We start from the raw sequence: 22185 nt of genomic DNA, 5'->3' as shown, positions 1-22185 counted from the left end.
GTCGCATCACTGTGTTGTGTTCTATTTGTTGCCTTCTGGCCTTGTTTCTGACCTGTGTGTTTTCCGAACCATGTATTGTGAGTTCAGTTTTTGTCTTTGGATTTTCTTGCCTTATACCAGTGCCTTTTGTTGCCTTTTATGTTCATTAAATACCCTTTTTCCTCCGGATTGCCTGCCTCCTCATAGTTTGTTCTGCGTTTGGATCCTCCTTTAACTGCTTTCCTGACACTCTGTCTTGGAGAGAGACTGAAGTATCCTCTGCAACAATCTTGGATTCGAGGATTACATTAGAGCAGATAACCCAGAAATTAAAGCTAAGCCAAAATTTGAGGGTGTTCCCCCCCTTAAAAGGACTTTCAACAATCAACAATACATTAGATTTATCTATCAGGCTACTGGGTGTGACAGCTTCAATTTAAAGTCTTTGCCATTAATATTATCAAATCATTAAGCCATTTAAAAACAACAAGGTTGACCCAAGTGCTGTACAATGTACTTGCAGAGCCAGTACCGAGGCTGGCTCACCTGGAAATTCAGACAGGGGACACACTGGAGAGATGACCCCCGAGACTAATTAAGGACACAAAAGGCCTGGGAGCCATAAAAGTTGTAAGATGGACTTAAAGGTGGTTACAGAGGTGGGCATCTGATTGCGAAGGTAAACTTTTCCCCACGCTTTGGGGCCACTACAGCAAGGCGCGATCCCTTTCCTCTTTGCCTTAACCGGGGGACAGTCAGGAGCAACTGATTTGAAGATCTGAGAGATCTTGGGTTGGAGAGTGGGGAGAGTAGGTCACAAATGCATTGGGGGGCTAGGCCATGTAGTGCTGAAGTGCATGAAGGGACACTAGTATTGGTGATATATGTTCTCTCCTCCTAGTGCCCGTTAGCAATCTGGCAGCAGAATTCTGGACCAACTGCAATTGGGAAAGAGAGGTCTGGCTGATACCTAAATAGAGCAAATTGCAAATAATTAATCTAAGTATCAGGCATCGGTGACTGTTTGCGTTTTAAGGTCAGAGAGGAGAGAATCATTTTAGTTTGCAATATTATAGTTGGAAAAACAATACTTTTCACCAAGAATTGTTTAGCAAATTTTAGATTTTGTGTCTTGGAGGATTTTAGGAGCCAATAGACCCCCTTTTGTCTTCCTGTCAATTCGGGAGATAGTTATTTGCCATCCTAGTTTGGTGTCATGGAGGCAGTCTGACTATGTGCTATGCATGACTGAAATTGACTAAAATTCATCCAGGATATTGCTCTTATGTAAGAAAGACAGAAGCTGGGAGTAGACAATTTTTTTCAGATCTTGGATAGAAAAGGGAGCTTTGAGATGGCCGAAAGATTCTAGGTTTGGTTTTTGTGAATTGGCTGAACAACTGCATATTTAAAAACATGATGGAAAGCAGATAAACCAGCTACTGACACAGTGAGACTGTGGGACCTAAGGTATTAAAAACTTCCCTCAGCAGGTGGGTGGGAACAATGTCTGTGGTACAGGTGGTACAGATATCAGCATTATTATTTTGTATTTTTCATTCTATTTTTCTCTTATACATTTTTTTTAAATTTATTTTGTATTTTTTGTGTATGTGTGAAGTGAGGTCAGTTTGTATTTTGTTGTGAAATTAGTGAGTCAGACTATAAGAGGCTTTCTCCACAGGCAGAATGATTAGTGACACCAAGAACTCTGATAATGTGAACGCATGTGAAGACTGGACTTGATTTGGTTTGTGATCAGACCCACTACCGATGACTGAGGAGATACCTACTGATGTTCAGGAACATGATGCTCCTTCATTTCAACTCTTTGAGCTCCTTTTCTATCCGACAGTCCTGACAAGAGAATTCATCTAAACTGTATCTCCATTCTTCAGAAGCCTGAGAAAAAAAGAAATGAAAACTGACCTCAGAGCCTCCAGTTTACAGTTTGGACTCTCCAGTCCAGCAGACAGATGCTTCACTCCTGAACTCTCCAGGTTGTTTTCACTAAGGTCCAGATGTTTCAGATTAGAAGACTGGGAGCTGAGGACTGAAGACAGAGCTTCACAGCTTCTCTCTGAGAGGTTACAGTCACTCAGTCTGAAGAGACAATGACAGAAAACCCTTTAACTTATGTGACCTGACAGGTTGCTTTGAATTTATTTATGATGAACTTACAGAGCTTTGTCGGGAGGCTTTGCCCCACTGGCAACGCCTCAAGAGTTTCCTCTGAAGGAAAGTATTTTTTAAGGTTTAAACCCTCATCCAGATCTTCTCCTGATGACAGTAAGAGAAGACCAGAGCTGACACTGAGAAGGAGACAGTTTATCTGTGGAGAGACGTCCTGATCTCAGGGACTGCTGGATCTCCTCCACTAGAGAACCATCATTCAGTTCATTTAGACAGTGGAACAGATTGATGCTTCTCTCTGCAGACAGATTCTTCTTGATCTTCTTCTTGATGTACTGGACAGTTTCCTGACTGGTCTGTGAGATACTTCCTGTCTGTGTCAGCAGGCCTTGTAGGAGAGTCTGATTGTTCTGCAGTGAAAGACCCAGAAGGAAGCGGAGGAACAAGTCCAGGTGTCCATTTGGACTTTGCAAGGCCTTGTCCACAGCACTCTGATGGAGAGGTTTTCGTTTCTTAAAGACTTTAGACAACAGAGGAGTTTTTTTTTCTTCCATCAGGTTGACACCAGAGTTGATGAAGGACAGATGGACATGAAGCGCAGCCAGAAACTCTTGAACGCTCAGATGGACGAAGCAGAACACCTTTATCTGGTACAGGCCTTTCTCCTCTTTAAAGATCTGTGTGAATACTCCTGAGTACAGTGAGGCTGCTCTGATATTGATGCCACACTCTGTCAGGTCTGATTCATAGAAGATCAGGTTTCCTTTCAGCAGCTGATCAAAAGCCAGTTTTCCCAGGACTCAATCATCTTCCTTTTCTCTGGACTCCAGTGGGGATCTGTCTCATCTCCTTCATAATACTTGACCTTCTTGACTTTGGCTGAAACCACCAGGGAGTGGATGTAAATCTCAGTCAGGGTCTTGGGCAGCTCTCCTCCCTCTCTGGTTTCCAACACATCCTCCAAAAACTGTAGCAGTGATCCAGCAGAAGACTGGGATGTGACACATGATGTGAAGGCTTCGTGATGTCTTGATGTGGGAGATGATCCTGCTGGCCTGCTCCTCATCTCTGAACCTCTTCCTGAAGTACTCCTCCTTCTGGGGGTCAGTGAACCCTCTGACCTCTGTCACCATGTCAACAGAGTTGCAAAGGATTTGATTGACTGCTGCAGGTGGGACTTTTTGTGGTTAACCAGAGTCGAGCAGAGGGAAGCAGTTTCCCCCTGATGAGGTTTGTCAGCAGCACATCCACTGAGGTGGACTTTGTGACATCAGTCAGGATCTTAGTTTTGCGGAAGTCCAGAGGAGGCCGACACTCATCCAGACCGTCAAAGATGAACACAACCTGGAACTCTTCAAAGCTGTAGATCCCTGCTTCTTTGGTTTCAGTGAAGAAGTGATGAACAAGTTCCACCAAACTGAACTTTTCCTCTTTCACCACATTCAGCTCTCTAAAGGTGAATGGAAATATGAAGAGGATGTCCTGGTTGGCTTTGTCTTCAGCCCAGTCCAGAGTGAACTTCTGTGTTAAACTGTTTTTCCAATGCCGCCACTCCCTTTGTCATCAGTCTTCTGATTGGTTTATGTCTTCCCGTGGGCTTTAAAGAGGTCTTCACACCTGATGGTTGTTTCTGGTCTGTGGGGTTTTCCCTGGATGCGTTTCAATCTGTCTGACCTCATGTTCATCATTGACCTCTGCAGTCCCTCCGTCTGTGATGTAGAGCTCTGTGTAGATCTCATTCAGAAGGGTTGTTTTTTCCAGCTTTAGCAATCCCTCAAACACAGACGGGAAAACTTCTCCTTCAGAGCAGATTTAAGTTTACGTCGACACTCATCATGAGCATCTGAACGACACAACAACAGAAAATCAGCCCATCTGATGTTTTGGGTAGAGCAGTTTACAGTACACAGCATAAAAAAAACACTTACTGGAACCTTGGAATGATCTACATTTACTCATGAACGTGTCCTCACATCTGGTAGATCTTCTTCTCAGTTACAGGTACAACCAAATGGGAAATTTTTTTAAATATCAAAAAAAAAAAAAAAAAAAAAACACAAGAGAAGGAATTCAGCTTTGAAGTGAAGAGCGTATGTGTTCTAGTCATCTCAGGACCAACTTAAGGTTTTAACATGTTGAACAACCTAAGGAAGAAGCTTTCCATCCTCACAGCTCCAGAAAACATTAAAACAAACCATGACCAGAGAAAGACGTGGCCTCACCTTTCTGAGCAGTTTGAACAGAGGGCAACCAGGTGATGGGAAAGAGCAGGATCTATGGACTGAAGATGCCGGATCAACTTCCTGCAGGCCTCCCCTCCCCTTTTTCTTACAGTGTCAATGAAGTGGGTACCTGTCTGCTCTGACTGAGTTCTTCTCAGATATTGATTCTTTCTCCAAATCAGTCAAGACACTTTCTGTTACGAGAGCCTCCAGGAGCTGTGTAAGGACTTCTATCGACATCCTTTTCACAAACTCAGTCCTCATGCCGGCAACCAACTTCTCTACAGGAACAAGGACACAATCATCTCAGAGATTTGTAGCAGTGTCGTGTTTATAGTGGAGCAGTACACTTCATCCCATTCACTTGACTCCTTTAATACCATCTTCTTTATCCCATCTCCTTCAAACATTTTTATCCCATACTGTCCAACCCTTCTATTTTCGTCTCTCTGACCCTCTATTCTGACCAAATAACACATGTTGTTTTTAGTGAAATCACTAACATCCCTCAAACCGTCTCGACCCATCCCGTCCCCTCCGTCTCTTTTCTTTTTTTTTCTTTCTTTTTTTTCTTTTTTCTTTTCTTGTCTCTTTTCATCCCACCCATGAATTCACCACTGAATACTGACTGATACAAACAGTTGCTGTTTTGTGATTCCATGTTGGACAGTTTCATTTTAATCAGATCATCCAACTGTCTGCTGTGAACCTTCTCTACATCTCACCTGAGCTTCAGTTTCAACTCAGATAACATGTTAAAAACATACCTGCTGTAACAACAGCTTCATTGGTCCACAGTGGATATTCATTCTGGTCCTCAGAGTCAGGTCTGAGGGGCTGGAGGCTGCAGAGAGATGGAGGAGATGGTTTTACTGATGGTTTGGGTGACAGGTCTGTGTAGAAGTTTCTGAGAAACTCAGTCATCTTAACTCTGACAACATGTGAACATGTCCTCTGAATCCACAGGGTTCATTCTCAGGCAGTTTGTCCTCATGGAGGCTCTTCCTGTTTTGTGTAAAATGGTGCAGTTAGTACTGCAGTAATTGTAAATTCTTGTGTTATTGTGTATGTAGTACAGTGGGGGCCCACGGGAACCAGTATCTCCCGTCTCTGAATGTTTCTATCAACATCCTGTAGAAGTGACAATAAACCCGTGACTATGAATGAAAACCCCAAACACTGAGCTTGAACTACACCATGTACAGAAAGATCCTCCTGTGTGTGAGCAGGCTGTGGTTGTTCAGCGAAGCTTCAGTCTAGATCTGGACTCTTAATGTTTTATCCAGTGTCCTGGTGTCCTGGACTGACATCTTTAACTAAAAAACACTTAGAGATGGTCCTGTCACCTCAGAGGGTTCGCTCTGGTCCATGCTGGCTGGATTCACATCAGCTCCACTTTGTCCCACACCTGCAGAGAAAACACACGTCATTCATGAGAGATCCACTGGAACCAACTCTGCTGGTTGTAGCTTCTACTATCAGTCACTAGATGGAGCCTAGGGGACACCCCTTTATGCTTCACTGAGACTGAGTCTGACCAGAAGCTCCGCTCCTTAATAATATTCAGTCACTTCAATGTTTTGGTTACAGCATTTCACAGATGTCAGATGACAGCGAACCCTCTTCACTTGAGTCACAAGCTTTTAAGAGGTGGAGTTAAAGTATGAGTTACTTTCACCACTTCACCCCCTCAGTGTGATGTTTAGCTGGAGTTCCTGTTATGTGGGCACCAGAGGGCAGTGACCACCCAGCAGTCAGTCTGTTAGTAGTAGTAGTGTGTTCATCATCAGCCTCTTGAAAACTAGAGCTAAAACACTGCAGTCAATGAACATAAGTATTATGGGACAGTTGTGGTTCCTGACAGTGCCCAGTGGAGGGCAGTGATCATCACAGTAAACTGACTTCATGCAGTTCATTGCATCACCACCAGAGGGAGAAAACATTTTCCATTTAAAACTTTGGGCGTGAGGAGATACACTGTCCTGTTCTGATTATAATTTTGGTCCTGGTCCAGGTCTTCCCAGGTGGGAACATCAGCTTGAAAACCACATCATGACTGAAACTGTCTCCAACCTCCATCCAAGAATCAAATGGAATAAAAGAAGTTCCTTTCTTCACCAGGAAAATATTTTCTGTCATACCGGTCAGAGTCAGATATTTAAACTCAACCATGCTGCTCTTTAAAGGCTTCACTCATCACCAGTTAATGTCTAGCTTTACTCAACAGGGCACATTACAGTAACCTGACTTCTAAACAGCAGCTTTACACAGAAGAAGAGGAAGTGGAGCTGAAGGTCTGTGGCATGAAGTGGGGAGATTTAAACTCCTTCACAGATCATTCTGGGCTCTTAATGAAAAAAACATTAAAAACTCATTAACTCATAAAATCATTCATTACCTTCAGGGGGAGGTTGACACGGAGAAAACGATCTGAGAATCGTCCTGGTAAAAGTGAGACCAGGAAACACCCAGGGGAGTGTAGGAGACGCAATAAACCCAAAGACAAAGGAAGAGGAAGTAAAGTAGTGAACAAGCAACACAGCTCTCAGTCATGACTAAACAACAAAGGGTCTCTGAATCCATTACAATGGGCTTCACGCACTTCATCATTTATAGTAAAAATCACTGTTCAATACCATGAATTTTCTGTTGAAATCCGTTTTAGAGTGCACAAGCTTGTTAGTTAGAGTGAAGGCACGTGTGTGAAATGGCTTGAAATGTTTCTCTTTCCACGCTCGTCACAGCCACAATTTATATACTAGACACAAGATTTTTTTTTTTCCACAGTTGTAGACAAACTTGTTCTGTCTCTCACAATGTGCTCAGCAAAGCAGTGAGACGTACAGAATTTAAACTGCAAGCCTCAGTTACGTAAGTACCTGTCTGCTCTCCATTCACTCCAATGCAAGATTTTCTGAGAGAAAAAGTGACCACTGTTTTTAACGCAAGTTTATCCAAAATATTTTCTCTAGAAGGACAAAAAAACAAATCACAGTCTTCAGGAAGGTCTTACGAAGCCAAAATGTAAGACCAGCGAAAAGTGGGAAAATCAGCCTATTTCTCCACGTCTCTCTGTGTCCCGAATCCGCACGGTTCTGTCGTCATTGACAATCACCTTGGGTTGCCACGGCAACCCCTAAGCCGCAGGGGCCCGGGCCACACCTGAGACCAAATTTATTAATCAGGGACTCCTTGATGTCTCTGCTGTTTTTTACTGCTTTATCCTGTGTCCCACACATTTCCAACCCCGGCACCAACCCCCGTAGCCCTTTCAAAATTTCCCCGAGGGATTTTCTAGTTATTGTTGTTGTTTTAATCTTTTCCTCCAACTTAGTGTTTCCTCACTGAGGACCGTCCTCTCTGGGAGCTGTGATGACACGGTGGGGGATGGTCCCGGCTTAGCGGGGGTGGTGGGTTGTGCCTGTGGTTGTTGGCATGGACTCCTCCGTCTGCCTGGGTGGGGTGGTCCCCTGCTGTGTTGTCCTTCACTTGGGGGTGTGATCGAGTCCTAGTGTGGACGGTCCTCTGTGATGGGCCCTGTTTCCCCACTAGTCCATCCCTGTCAGCCATGTCACTCATTTTAACTGTGCTCTTTATATCCCTCCCTTATGCGTTTTTGCATTGTGTTTGTGTGAGTGGGGGTGGGCAGTGGGACGTTCCTGCGGACTTGTATTATATTTGGTTTGTTCTATGTGTAAAGCACCTTGGGTTGCAATTCACTTGGTTCTATCTATGGTTTGAGCCAGAAAAGAGTGGGTTGGCTGGGTGGAGCTGTAGGACTTTGATATCTGGTCATTCATTGAGTTGTGTTTGAACTGCGTTTGGAATATCAGTGTCATAGGATGTGGACAGTTGTAGTTGAACGTTATAGTCAATTGGCTTCATGCAGTTCATCACTCCACCACCTTTTTTTTTGTATTTTTTATGTAATGTTTTATTTTTTTTTTTTACAATGTATTCCTTATTGGTCATTTATTTTTAACAATACATCTTCCAATAAATAAATCTTGTGCATTTCTAATTGGTATTTTTCTCGTAATGTATCTTTTAGTAGTCATTTTTACATCTTTAGTAGTAATTTTTTACAGTGCAGCTCTCGTCATCAGTGTTGGGGAAGTTACTCCAAAAAGTAATTACTCACGTTTTACTAGTTACTTCTGTGAATTGTAGTGACATTACTTTACTAGTTACTGCATTTGAAAAGTAACTTCACTACTTATTACTTTCCCATTTCTGAATTTACCGAGTGGATACATGGACGGACATCACAGCCCTATCATCTCTTATGTTTTTTTTTATAAATGTATACAACATGGCTTATAAAACCATTTGAAACCACACAAGAGGGTTTTGCCCGCACTGTTAAATCCACAAACAACAGGTCCTGTTGGACATTGGCTTGCGAGTCGTGACTATTTCATCTAGTATTTTTTTGAAACCTGGGTGATTCAATAGTCAATTGGGGAAGCATGTTCTCTACAACGGACCCAGCAACCAGCCTGTTAATGTCTTTCTGTGTTACCTGCTTCTGCGCTCCAACACTTGAAAAAAGCTTTGCCTGTTTAGGTGGGGTTGGCTGCTCATCGATTACTTCAGATGACCGGCGAGGGATCTTTTGCCACAAGGTTGGTATTGCCATGCTGGGCTGCAAAATGCTTGGACAGGTTGTCATTGACTTGCAAGCTGTTGAAAGAAACTTGTTTCCTGGGCATAGAGTGCATTTCACTCAAATGTTTGACCTTTCGAGCTATAAACTGAAAGTTTTAATGGGAATACCCCACTTGCCGAAACCCCCGTCTCCGTTTTTTGTTTCTGTCTCCATTTCCATTTCCCTCTCTCCTGTTCGCACAGCCAGTAACGGCGCTCGAACTCATATCAATCTCTATGGCAACGTGCTAGGCAAGTAGCAACCACATATGTCTGCACCACTTAAACAGACAAGGGGCCTATGTAAAAAAATTGGGTGCACCCGAAAGTGGCTGCGCCCCATCAATGTTCAGTTTTTCAAAAGTGAAATGACCTGGAATTTTTGCGGTGCCCTCCGCTATCTTCATGGCTGACTTACACCCTTTCACTTGTCCTTTGGACCACTAAGAGGCGATATGAGGAACTGTCAGTAATGTGAAATTTAAGTAATCTTTGTTGGAAGACATCGCAATTGTAACATTAGGCGGAGGGGGAGGGGTTTGGTACATGAACATCTGCTTTTCAAAGACCAACAACTGATCATGAGTCTTTTGTTTACTGAGGGCCGTATTTACTCCAGCTGTACGCAAGCTACAGCCAAACCCCAGAGCGCAACACAGCGGGAAAAGGGGTTGTCCATGCCCACACAGGTGCTGAACACTCTGGGTTCCTGGGCAACAGGGGCTTTCCTCGGGAACTGGCCGAATACGATCAGGGGTCAGTCAACCCTGAGTCAAGCAATGCCAGCTGTGTGGGAGGGATCACCCGAATGTCATCCACATACATCAAGTTCCCATTACAGTGTGTTGAACAGGCCAACATTTTAAAACGCATATTTGCGCAAGAGCTGATTTCCCTAATGTAATCGGAGCTATTGGCATCACAGGATGAATTTGTTTTGTCAACAGGAACATTTTCATTCCATAAATGTTCAAATTTTATGTGATGCACAAATGTAGCTCATTGAATCGTGGCAAGGTGGGCCTGGTTCAATGCGGATTTGTTCATTCTGACCCAAGAGCTGGTTGGGAACAGGCTGGAGGCTGGGGACAGTGCACGATGTGTGGCTTCCCGGTGGTAAATAATTTATTTTTTAATAAAGTTGTGTTGTCCTAAGTATTCGTTTCCCACTAAAGCACCTATAATTAGAAAAAAATGTGATCATTCAAATGTGTATGAACAAAGGAAACTAAATCTATTTCACGTGTTTTCTGCCTTTATTTTTACCCAGGGCCACCGTAGCTGTTGACCCGCTCTCACCAACCCGCACTGACCAAGAGAGGATGACCTCTGGTTCCTGAAACTCGGGAGTGTTGGAAAGGGCAATCAGCCTGGTGAAGGGACGCTGGTGCTGCTTGGACAGGTCCAGGGGAAATACTCCACTTCACTTCCACCTTTATATCAGACCATTTCTTTTTGATTTCCTTGTGTGCGAGCTGCTCCGACCCCACATCATTAACAGCTTCACACACACGCTCCCACACACTTATCTTTTTGTGTTTATGCCTGACGACAGGCTACCAAATAGGAAAATCTGTGTCTCTACTTGATTTAATAAACACTTCGACCTCAGACTAAGTGAAGTTCTGTTTTTCGCTTCACTCATACTGAATCATCTGATTTTTACAGAGGGGGGGAATCCCCGATGTAGGCCCTATTTAAATTCATTTCCATATTTAAATTGCGGCATGGATAGGGAGGAGTTTGGCACTCCTACATGTGCACTCTATTCCACGTTGACTGGAATGTACAAAGGAAAGGTGGTTGGATCCATGCGAATGCACGCTTTGATACGTCTGATTTTTGTTTGGCGAGCCCCATTGAGCGCATGCCATATGTCTGCTACCACCATGGGTTCCCCAGCTTCACAGACCCTCTCCAGAGCCCTCCCCACACCTCTCCTCTGCAGCTGATGCACCACGCCCCCTCCACATGCCTCCACCACCCAACTTAGGTCGGGGAGCCGTCCGGCCCAGCCCACTTCCTCAACTGTCCCAATGGGAGCGGGAAAGGAAACCGACAGTAACCGACAGGGCAGGGAACCCCCCTTTATGCCCGGGTGAGGGTTTTCCCCATGGTGTTTAATGAGGCTTGTGTATTTTTTGACAGCTGACGTTGCTTATGGCCATTACCAACCTGAACACGTCCCACTGGGAGTGGTGATCGCGAGTGGCGCGAATTTCGTATTTGCACAGCGACGGCCTGACATCTCCCCTGTGATAATTTTGTTCTTTGGTTAAATCAGAAGATAGTTGTTTTATTTGATCTTTTGGGCTTATTGTCCCCGTAATTTCCCCGACGGCTCTCGGGCTGTTCGGGAGATTATTTTTTTTTTTCTCTGCTTAAGCTTATGATGAGGAATCAAGGGGAGGAAGACAATGAACGCTCAGGAGCAAGGAATGGCTGTAAACACGAAAAAGATGGAGAGGGAGCTGACGGTGGAAGTGGAGGTGGAAGATACGAAATCAATCACGGTAATGGACCTGCTGAAAGGTGTAAAGAAGGAGTGTGGGGAAATTTTAGGTTGTAGAATGAAGAAATTTGAAATCACAATGAAGGATGGTGCCGGGAAGGCAAAGTTGATTGACGGCATAAGAATAAATGGAGTGCCAGTGATCGGACGTGACATAACGAACAGCGACATGGTCGTCTCTTTCCTAAACTTACCCGTGTATCTGGAGGACCGCACGATCATGGAAAGACTTAATGAATGTGTGGCCGGGCACAGACAGTGCCGACGGCACGAGATTTTTAAAGGTCCGGTTCAACGAGCAAGTCAGGTCGCTGCCATACGCCACTAAATTTGAAACCATGAGGGGCGTGGAGTATTTCCGTGTGATCCATGATAGACAGATCCAAGTGTGCAGAAAATGCATCAAGCCGGGACACATCTTCAGAGAATGCCCCGGGGTTCAATGTGTTTCAGGTGCGGAGAGAGTGGCCACTACGCACGGGAGTGCGCGGAGAGGAGAAGGACGGAGGAGGAGATGGATGAGGAAGTGGAGGAGGAGAACGGACGCGACAACCACGACGGCAAAGGAAACCAAGGTCAAACAGAGGACCTAGACAAGGGTGAGGAGGACATGGGGATCGAGGAAGAGGAGGATCCGAAAACTGGTGGAAAGGATGTCGGTGGAGCGGAGAACGTGAACAAAGTTCGCGAGGACAACAAGAACGAAAAGGAGAGGGTGGAGAGGAACCGAACCCTGCTGCCGAACAAAGGGAAAAGGGGAATGCGAAAAGGACCGGGGGACGTTTTAATGGACATGGAAGAGGGGAAAGAGAACGGAAATGGGACTTGACAAAGATTTTTTCAAAGATTCTCAGCAAAGCGGAAGGCGGAGGAAAGACAAAGAGAGGAGCGAAAAGGAACGAAGTCCGGTATGGTGATTGTATAGTCTTTGGGTTTTAAAAGTTTGCTTTTCGGTTTCTTTTTATATTCAGTTTTGCTCTCCCTGGCCACAATAACCACTATTAACGCAAATGGGCTAAGAAATAAGAGAAAAATAAAAGAGCTATTATTTGCATACCGCAGCGATATTTAAAATGTATTCAAGAAACTTATTGGGACGAGGACATAGTTAAAGAAATGAAAGAGGAATGGGGGGAGCTATAAAATTATAATAATGGGCTAGAAATGCAAGGGGGGTAGCAATAATGATTAAAAAGGATGTTGTCAAAGACATAAAAGAGGTATATAGAGATGAGACAGGGAGAATTTTGGTGATTTGAATTTAAATATAGAGAAATAGAATTTCAGATTAAATTAAAATATATTCGTTCCAAAGATCAGTGTTGCATTATTAAAGAACTTAAAAATATAATTGCAGGGAAGTGTATTATAGTTGGGGCTTCAATATAAAATGTAGTCGTCTAGATGTAGGTAAGGGAGTTGATTTTAGGTGGGAATGATCGAGAAACATGCTGTCCGAGCTGATTGAAAGAAAAGGGGCTTATAGATGCATGGAGAGAAGAGAACCCGGAGAAGAGAGAATACACAAGGAGGCAGATGGGCAGATGGGGTTCTAAAACAAAGTAGAATTGATTTGGTGTTGGTGCAATGTGGGGTTATTGGGTACATCGACAAAATAAGGCATCAAGGAAATAGCTTTTAGTGACCATGATTTGGGGTCATGTTTCGAATTAAGGTGGAGAAAAAAAGAGGTAGGAGGGGGGATGTGGTTATTAAACGCAGGATTAATTGAAGAGGATGAGTACAAGATACAGATTATGGATTGCTAGGGGCCCAGAGAATAGGAGAAGAGGAGTGCAAAGAAAATGACAGGCTAGACAACAGCATAGGGGAACGATGGGAGAAGATGAAAATTTTAATTAAAGAAATTAGTATCAGATATAGTATGAAAAGAAAAGGGAAAATGATGAAGGAGGAAAAGGCTCTGAAACAAAAATTGAGGGCGGAGTTAAGTAGAGCAGACAACGAGGAGGTTTACAATATAAACAATTACATAGAGGTAAAGATGAAGTTAGAGAGGTTTGAGAAGGAGAAATGTAGAGGAGCGATTCTGAGAGGTAAAGCAAAATATGCATTAGAAGGTGAAAGGTGTACAAGATATTTTTTGGGGTTAGAGAAAAGAAAACAGAATAGGACATTACATCAAAGGAAATTAATGACAAAAAAACGGGAAAAAAGATAGTAGATTTTTGTGGAGATTCTGGAGAGGGTACAAGAATTTTATGGGGAACTCTATAAGAAGGGGACATAGATCAAAAAAGCTAGATGAAGTGATGGAAAGTGTTAGAAAAAAACTGAGTGAAGGGGATTTGGGAAAGGTGTGGGTAGAGAATAAAACAAGAAGGAGGATATAGAGCCGATAGGAGGGTTGAAAAGTGGAAAGAGTCCAGGAAGTGATGGGATAGGCATCGAATGGTACAAAGCGTACAAAAATGAGGTAGCGCAAATTTTGGTAGATGTATTCAAGGGGATGGAAAGAACAAAGGGGAAGTGCAGAAGATAGGGATGGGGGAGGGTGTTATATTAATTTAAAATACAAAAAGAAAGGAAGTAGGGGTTTGATTTGGAAAACTACAGGCCAATTAGTTTATTAAATACAAAATTATAGATTACTAACTAAAGTCCTGGCAAATAGGATGAAGGGAGTGATAGGGAACATAGTAGAGAACACGCAGGGTACAGCTACTGGAAGAGACATAGCAGACACAATAGCCACAATCAGGATTTAAATAGTACACATGAAACAGGATGGGAAAGGGGGAGTAGTGCTGGGAATAGACTGGAATAAGGCCTTTGATAGAGTAGACCACAGATTCTTGTTCAGAGTACTGGAGAAAGTTGGGTTCGGGGAGAGGATGGTGGGATGGGTAAAGAGGCTGTATGACAGTGCCAAGAGCCGCGTGAAGGTAAACGGTAGACCATTTTGATGTGGAGAGATCAGTGAGACAGGGATGTCCCTTGTCAGCATTAGTTTACGCAATAGTTGTTGAGCCCCTGGCGATGCTGATCAAAACTGACCAGGAGGTGAAAGGTGTTCAGTTGCCCTATGGAGGGACCTTTGTCATCAATCAATATGCAGATGACACAACTATTACGGTCAGGGACAACAATAGTGTGAAAAAGGGTGTACAGATAATGGAAAAAATATGGACGGGCATCAGGAGCCCAAAAACAACAAAACTAAATGAGAGATCATTTTACATTGGAGATGTAGAGAGGATAGAAATGGGCTTAAGGGTGGAGGAGAAATACATGAAGGTGTTTGGGGGTGTGCTTAGGGGTGGCAAGCAAAGAGGTTGAGATGAGACATGGATGGAGTGGGTTAATAAGATAAAAACAGTATGTACACTACGGAGGGGGAGAAAACTGAGACTGAAGGAAAAAGTGATGGTGGTGAATAGTTTGTTATTCTCAGTTTGTGTGTATGTGATGAGAGTGTTAGACATGCCAGAGTGGGTTATGAATGTGTTAAACAAAACTATTTGTGACTTTATATGGGAGGGGAAAGGGGTGAAAATTGCACAAAAAACTTTGATAGGGAAGAAGAGGGAGGGTGGGCTGAAGCTCATTGATTTGGAAATGAAAAGAACGGCAATAAGAGTAAGAACGATCCAAAAATACATGGAGTGTGGATTGAACTATGGATGGAAGGAGTTTTTAAGGAAACACGTGGATGAAGTGGGTGGGATAGGAGACTATGGTTTGTTTATGGGTTTCAAACAATCAATGACAGTTAAAATCCCAGAGTTTTACAGGGAGGTGTTTGAAGCATGGAGAAAATTTCTACCAAAAGTAGAATATGAGTGTGATGGGTTGCAAATGTTTGTTAACCTACCCTTGTGTCTCAATGAGAAATTTAATTTAATAATAAAAAATCTGTATGAGCCACAATTCATGGTGGCAAATATTAAAAAAAGTCAAGGGATATTATTTATGAGGTCATCCCCGGGTTTTTGAGATTGAATTGTATTTTTTGATTCTGTGGTGATTTAGATGGTATGGAAAGCAAAGAAAAAGTCAGTAGAATATATGAGCGGATTAAAAGTAGTATACCTCTGGAATGGACAAATATTATAAATAGAGACTGTGTGATTAAGCAAGACAAGCGTACACCTAAGATGTATGTGATTGAAAAAGAGAAGAAATGCCTCTTTGCAAATGTGAAGATGAAAAAGGTATATGAATGGTTAATAGCTGATGTGATAAAAGAGCCAGCAGCAGAGAAAGTTTGGGCCGGCGTGTTCGACGATTTGGATGTTAAGAAGATATGGTTGAATGGGAACATAAAATATAACAGTATAGAGTGTGAAAATAACGATTTCCTTATAAAACATAACAGAATATATACTAATGTGGTGTTTCATAAAATAAATTTAAAGCTGTAAGTGCAATGTGTGATGTATGTAAAAGTGGCCATGAGAGCTTTTTGCACTTTTTTTGGATTGTTTTGAGTTAGTTGATTTCTTGATTTCCTGGGAAAAAAATTTTGAAGAACATTGGCGACTTGGGATCAGAGCTGAAGGAGGGGTGGAGGAAGCTCTTTCTGTTTGGTTTACTTTGAAAAAAAAAAGATTTTGAATTTTTGGCTAATTAACTACACTTTGAGCCAATGCCAGATTGTCAGTTGTATATAGAAGGAATTATGGGTCATTTGAAGGGAGAAATGTACAAATTTAAAGATTTGTTTTTTAAGACAATGATGAAAAGAGATATTGAACTGAACTGCAAGTATGGGGGAGAGGAGGTGAGGGAATTTTTCATGAGTGGGAATAAGTTTATTTGTGATGGCGAAAAGGGGGGAGTTTTGTTGAATTGGTGAGAGTTGGATTTGTATTTTCACTTCAGTTTGATTCTTTGCTTTTTGTTTTGATACATTCATGAGAACTATGAAAGGTTTGCTTAATTTCTGGTCTATGTGCAAAAGTTGACGTGAAGTGTAAATTTGTGATTGAAGACTAATAAAAAGAAAAAAAAAAAAGAACACACCTGATCTTGTCTGATTTCGGAAGGTAGGCAGGGTCGGGCCTGGTTACTACTTAGATGGGAGACCGCCTGGGAATACCAGGTGCTGTAAGCTTTTCATTTTCATCAGGAGACATAGGAACATTTCCATCATCAGGATACATGCAAGATGATTTTGACCACTTATATATACTGCTTTTTTGACAGCTGACGTTGCTTGCGGGCCATACCACCCTGAACACGCCCGATCTGAATACTGGAGTGATCTTTGTTATTTGACTACCTGGCACCTTTGATTCTGTGGAGGCTAAGCATTGTCTTAAACCTCCTCCATTTGTTCACGTCTGTCTGACTGTGGATTTGTGGACTCAGAACTCTTCAGAGGTGGCTTTATAATCTTTCAAGTCACATGAGAAACAACAACTTTTTATCTGAGGTCCCAGAAAGTCCTTCTCTCAAATGGTGTTGAGCAAACAGAAAAACCGACTTTGTGCAATGGAAGTGGAGGTGGAAGGTACGCAATTTAATTTGAGGTAATGGGCTTGCTGAAGGGTGTGGGTGAGAAGGAGTGTGGAGAAGTTGTGAGATGCAGAATGAAGACGGACAAGAAATTTGAAATTACGATTTTAAGGATGGTGCCCGGGAAGGCAAAGCTGGTTTGGGATAAGAATTAATGGGTGCCAGGGGGTTGGATGGGTATATGATTAAAGACATGGTCGTTTCCTTCCTAAAACTTACCTGTGTTTCTGGAGGACAACATGATTATGGAAAAACTTAATGAATGGGGGTCGGCCACTGTCGTGTTGTTGATGGCACGAGATTTTTAAAATCCCGTTTCAACGAGCAAGTCCCGGGGGGCTGCCATACTTGAAACTTTTGAGGGGCACAGGTACTTCCGTGTGATCCACGACGGACAAATTCAAGTGTAGTGGGGTCACTGCTTAGAGAATGCTGGAGTTCAAGTGCTTCGGTGGGGGGAAAGTGGCCACTCGCACCCGGAGTGCGCAGAGGGGGGAAGGACGGAGGAGGAGATGGACGAGGAGGTGGAGGAGGACAATGGATGAGACAACCGCGAGAAGGAGGGCAAAGTTATACTGAGGACTTAGATAAGGGTGAGGAGGACATGGGGATCGGGGGAAGAAACCAGAAACTGATGAAAAGGATGTCTGTGGAGTGGAGAAAGTGAAGCAGGTTAGTGAGGACAGCAAGAGCGCAAATGGAGAGGGTGAAGAGGAATCGAACGCTCTTGCTGAACAAGGAAAGGATGGAGGCTGGTTGAATGGACATGGAAGAGGCGAAGAGGATGGACAATCGGAGTTGGGGAGGACCTTTCAGAGCCTCTCAGGCAAGCGGTTTGGACAATGAAAGAGAGGTTTTAATGTTTGGTTTAAATGTTTGCTTTTTGGTTCTATTTATATTTTATTGCTTCATGGCCACAATAACTTCTGTCAACGCAAAAATTTACTAAGAAAATAAAAGAGCTATTATTTGCCCTTACCGTAGTGATATGTATACAAGAAACTAATTGGGACGAGGACATAGTTAAAGGGAAATGAGAGGAGTGGAGCGGATCTATATATTATATAATGGGGGCTAGAAATACAAGGGGGTTATCAATAATGATTAAAAAGGATATTGTAGAGCATAAAAGAGGTGTATAAAGATAAAACAGGGAGAATTTTGGTGAGAATTTAAATATAGAGAAAGAGAATTCAGATTTTAAAAAAATATATTTTTCCAAGTATAGAAAAGATAAGTGCCCGAATTATTAGAGAACTAAAAAATATTAATTGTGTGGAAGTGTATTTAGTTGGGGATTTCAATTTTAAAATTTCAAATCGTAGGTAAGGGTGTTGATTTAGGTGGGAAAGATGAAGAAAAAATGCTGTTTCCCAGTTAATGAAGGAAAAGGGGCTCATAGATGCATGGAGAGAAGAGAATCCGAGAAGAGAGGACACACAAGGGGGAAGATAAATTTGGTGTGCAGTGTGGGATTGTTGGATATATTGATAGAGCAAGGCATCAAGGAAACAGTTTCAGTGATCATGATAGGGTCATGTTTCGAGGTTAAGGTGGGGAAAGAAGAGGTAGGAGGAGGGATGTGGATATTAAACACAGGATTTATTCAAGAGGATGAGAATAATAAACAGACTAGGGATTTGTTAGAATAGGAAAAGAGTAAAAAAAACAACAGGACACACACATATTTAGTTTTCAGACTCTGTTTCAGTATCTCACATAGGTAGGATGTGGCAAAAGGACGAAGAATGGCCAGGGCTCTCTTAACTAGCAGTGCATAATCTTTATCCACTCCAATCCAAAAAGCAGCAAGTGTCTTTGACTGAAACTGCAGCCTCATTGTTGAATCAGAGGTGACATCAATGAACTGTTCATCCACTGATGTGCTTAAGTTGGTAGGTGGTGTTGCACTGAAAGGGTCACGGATCCAGTCATTGGGATCCTGCATCAGGAAGTATTTCTTGAAATGTTTCTGAAGAGCGGAGATGTGTGCTTTCATGCATGGGATCACTGTGTTCTGCAGATTGTTGACTTCAATGAATGCTTTCAGATTCTCAAATGAGTCCACATTTCCATCTTTCACTCGCTGCAGCCACATCTGAAGTTTTCTGATGAATGATGGGATTTATCTGCCAGATGGGGGAGGTGTGTATTTGTGCGCTGCAACTGCAAATTCACTTCGTTGAGTTTCAGAAACATGTCACTGAGGTATGCAAGTTTCATGAGGAACTTGTCACAGTTTGTGGGCAAGATCAATGCTCTCTTCCTCCAAAAAGATGTGGATTTCATCTCGCAGTTTAAATACCCTGGACAGCACCTTCCCACATGACAGCCAACGGGACTCGCTGTGAAACAGAACAGCTTCGTGGTCGGAGGCCATTTCCTCGCACAGTGCCAAAAAAATCCGGGTTTTGACGGTTCGTATTTTGATGTAGTTGATGGTGGCAATGACGTCAGTCATAACATCATTCAGCTCAGGACTCAGCTGTTTAGACACCAGTGATTCACGGTGTATCATGCAGTGCGTCCACTGCGCACTGGGGAGACGCACTTGATCAGCGCTTGCAGCCCTCCTCGTTGCCAGCCATAGCCTGCGCCCCGTCTGTGCAGGTCCCCACAGGTGTTGTTGGACAGAGGAATAGCCCTTAGTTTGCTGGCTGCAGTGTCATCAAGCATAGATGAAAACATGTCCATAGCACAGTGAAGTATTAATTCCTCTGCTATTTATGTGCAGCTATTTATAGGCAACTTTATATGAGGCAGGTTGAGCACTTGCCGGCATGGATGCAGCTTTAGTAAAGAGAGACTGTTGAGCACGGCAGTTTACGAGTTTTTGTCTGAAAAACTCAACTGGCTTGTCTTTGTTCTCTGGATGTTTTGTCTCCAAGTGGCGTCTTAGCTTGTTCGGCTTCAAGCTGTCACAAGCTTGCACTTGAAGACAGACAGCACACTGCGGTCTCTCCTCATAACCCACCATTATACAGGTGAAGCCAAAGACAAGGTATGTGTTGTCATATTTTCCCTTCTTTTCCCTTCTTTTCCCTTCTTAGGCAGTTGCTTTGGAAGCACATTTGCCGATTCTTCATCCTCTGCTTTGCATTTACGTGGGAACCCCGCCAAAAACTTGTCCATGTTATGCTAATAAATGTGCCATTTATTGATTGATTCATTCATTCCATTCGCACCCCCGCTACCAGGGGGCACTCCCCCCAGTTTGGGACCCACTGGTATAGGGGAAAGATGGGAGAAGATAAAAAAATCTAATTAAACAAATTTGTATTAGATATAGTAAGAAAAGAAAAGGGAAAATGATGGAGGAAAAGGTTTTGAAACAAAAATTAAGGGAACAGTTAAATAGAGCAGATAATGACGAAGGTTAAAATATAAATAATCATATAGAGGTAAAGATTAAGTTAGAGAAGTTTGAGAGGAAAAAATGAAAAAGGAGCGATTCTAAGAAGTAAGAAACAAAACATGCATTAGAAGGTGAAAGGTGTACAGGGTACTTTTTAGGGTTAGAGAAAAGGAAACAATAGGACATACATGAAGGAAAATAATGACGAAAACAGAAAAAGATAGTAGATTAAGTGGAAATTCTGGAGAGGGTACAAGAATTTTATGGGGAGCTCTATAAAAAAAATGGACATAGATCAAGGAAGTATAGATGATGGAAAGTGTAGAAAAGAAACTGAGTGAAGAGGATAGGGAATGGTGTGATAGAGAAATAAATGAGAGGGAGGTGATAGAGCCGATAGGAGGGTTGAAAAGTGGAACGAGTCCAGGAAGTGATGGGATAGGAGCTGAGTGGTACAAAGTTTACAAAAATGAGGTAGCGTCAATTTTAGTAGATGTATTCAAGGGGATGGAGAGAACAGGGCAAGTGCAGGATAGGATGGGAGAGGGTGTAATATCAATAATATTTAAAAAGAAAGGAAGCAGGTTTAGATTTGAAAAACTACAGAGCAATTAGTTTATTAAATACAGATCATAAGATATTAAATAAAGTGTTGGCAAATAGGATAAAGGGAGTGATAGGGAACATAGTACAGACTACACAGAGACATAGCAAATACAATAGCCAAAATCAGAGACGTAATAGAAACACATTTAACAGGATGGGAAAGGAGGAGTGGTCTTAGGATTAGACTGGAATAATAGAGTAGATAGAGTAGAGCATAGGTTCATATTCAGGGTACCGGAGAAAGTTTGGGTTCGGGGAGAGATGGTGGGATGGGTGAAGAGGTTTGACGGCAGTGCCAATAGCTGTGTGAAAGTAAATGGGGTCCTGACAAACCATTTTGATGCGGAGAGATCGGGGGTCTCCCAGGGACTGCAGCACAAGAGAAAAGAACAAGGGGACATTCCAACAGATCTTTGACAGTGCAACAGCGCTGGTCACCTCACTAAATATCAGCCTTGTGAAATGCCTCGTATCTGCAGGCCACCGAAACGCCCCTACTTCTGAAATCAAAATTCCGTCCTTGCGTCCTCCCACTAGTCATCCTGATTGCCATTTGCCCTCACTTCCCTGGCAGCAGAAGCCGGTTTTCGGTCCTCACCGTCATCCACCAACAAACTGGACAGGACTCCAAACTGACTGGACTGGACTGGACTGACCGATTAACAGGGCAGTGAGAAGCCCGTATGGGTTGTTCTTTAATTTTGTATTCCTTTTTTTTCTCAAAACTATAAACCGTCATCAATCGGAATCGAACTGAAAGTGTTTTTGTTTTGAGAATCAACTGAGTTGCATTTTTTTTTTTTTTATAAGAACTTTTGAGAAAACCCAGATTGGAATTTATATACACACAGGAACATAATGCATACAAATAAATACATAAAAAATAACTACACTGAAAAAAAAAACTGACTGACTCAGCTAATTATCTTAAATGCCAGGAGAGAAACCTGGCCAGCACCCCTAAAACCCACAATCACTATAAAATAAAATGGACTGCCCTCAAACTGTCACACTGTGTGTGAGCTGGATGGCATGGGAAGTAGAGAATATATGAGAGAATAAAAAGTAGCACACCTCTGGAATGGACCGACATTATTAAGAGACTATGTGATTAAAAGAGACGAACGTATCCCTGAGATGTATGTGAATGAAAATGGGAAGAAATGTCTTTTGTCAAGTTTGAAGGTGAAAAATGTATGTATGTATTTTAGTTTGGTTTACTTGAAAAGAAAAAGATTAATTAAATTAAT

At 42.6% G+C, this 22185-nt stretch overlaps 1 protein-coding gene across 1 annotated transcript; it reads right to left on the bottom strand.

Annotated features, from left to right (window-relative positions):
- Window positions 1–876: 876 nt before the first annotated feature.
- Window positions 877–2852, bottom strand: LOC125001194 (protein NLRC3-like; the record flags this gene model as incomplete). The annotated part of the gene is made up of 2 exons (XM_047577112.1): window positions 877–949; window positions 2326–2852. Coding segments are annotated over 2 exons (600 nt in total), but the record flags the coding sequence as incomplete, so codon positions are not given.
- Window positions 2853–22185: the final 19333 nt, after the last annotated feature.

The sequence above is a fragment of the Mugil cephalus genome, chromosome 23 (assembly GCF_022458985.1).
Source record: "Mugil cephalus isolate CIBA_MC_2020 chromosome 23, CIBA_Mcephalus_1.1, whole genome shotgun sequence".
Lineage (NCBI taxonomy): Eukaryota > Metazoa > Chordata > Actinopteri > Mugiliformes > Mugilidae > Mugil > Mugil cephalus.
The sequence above is the reverse complement of the archived record's forward strand: the minus strand, read 5'-3'. Positions and strand labels throughout refer to the sequence as shown.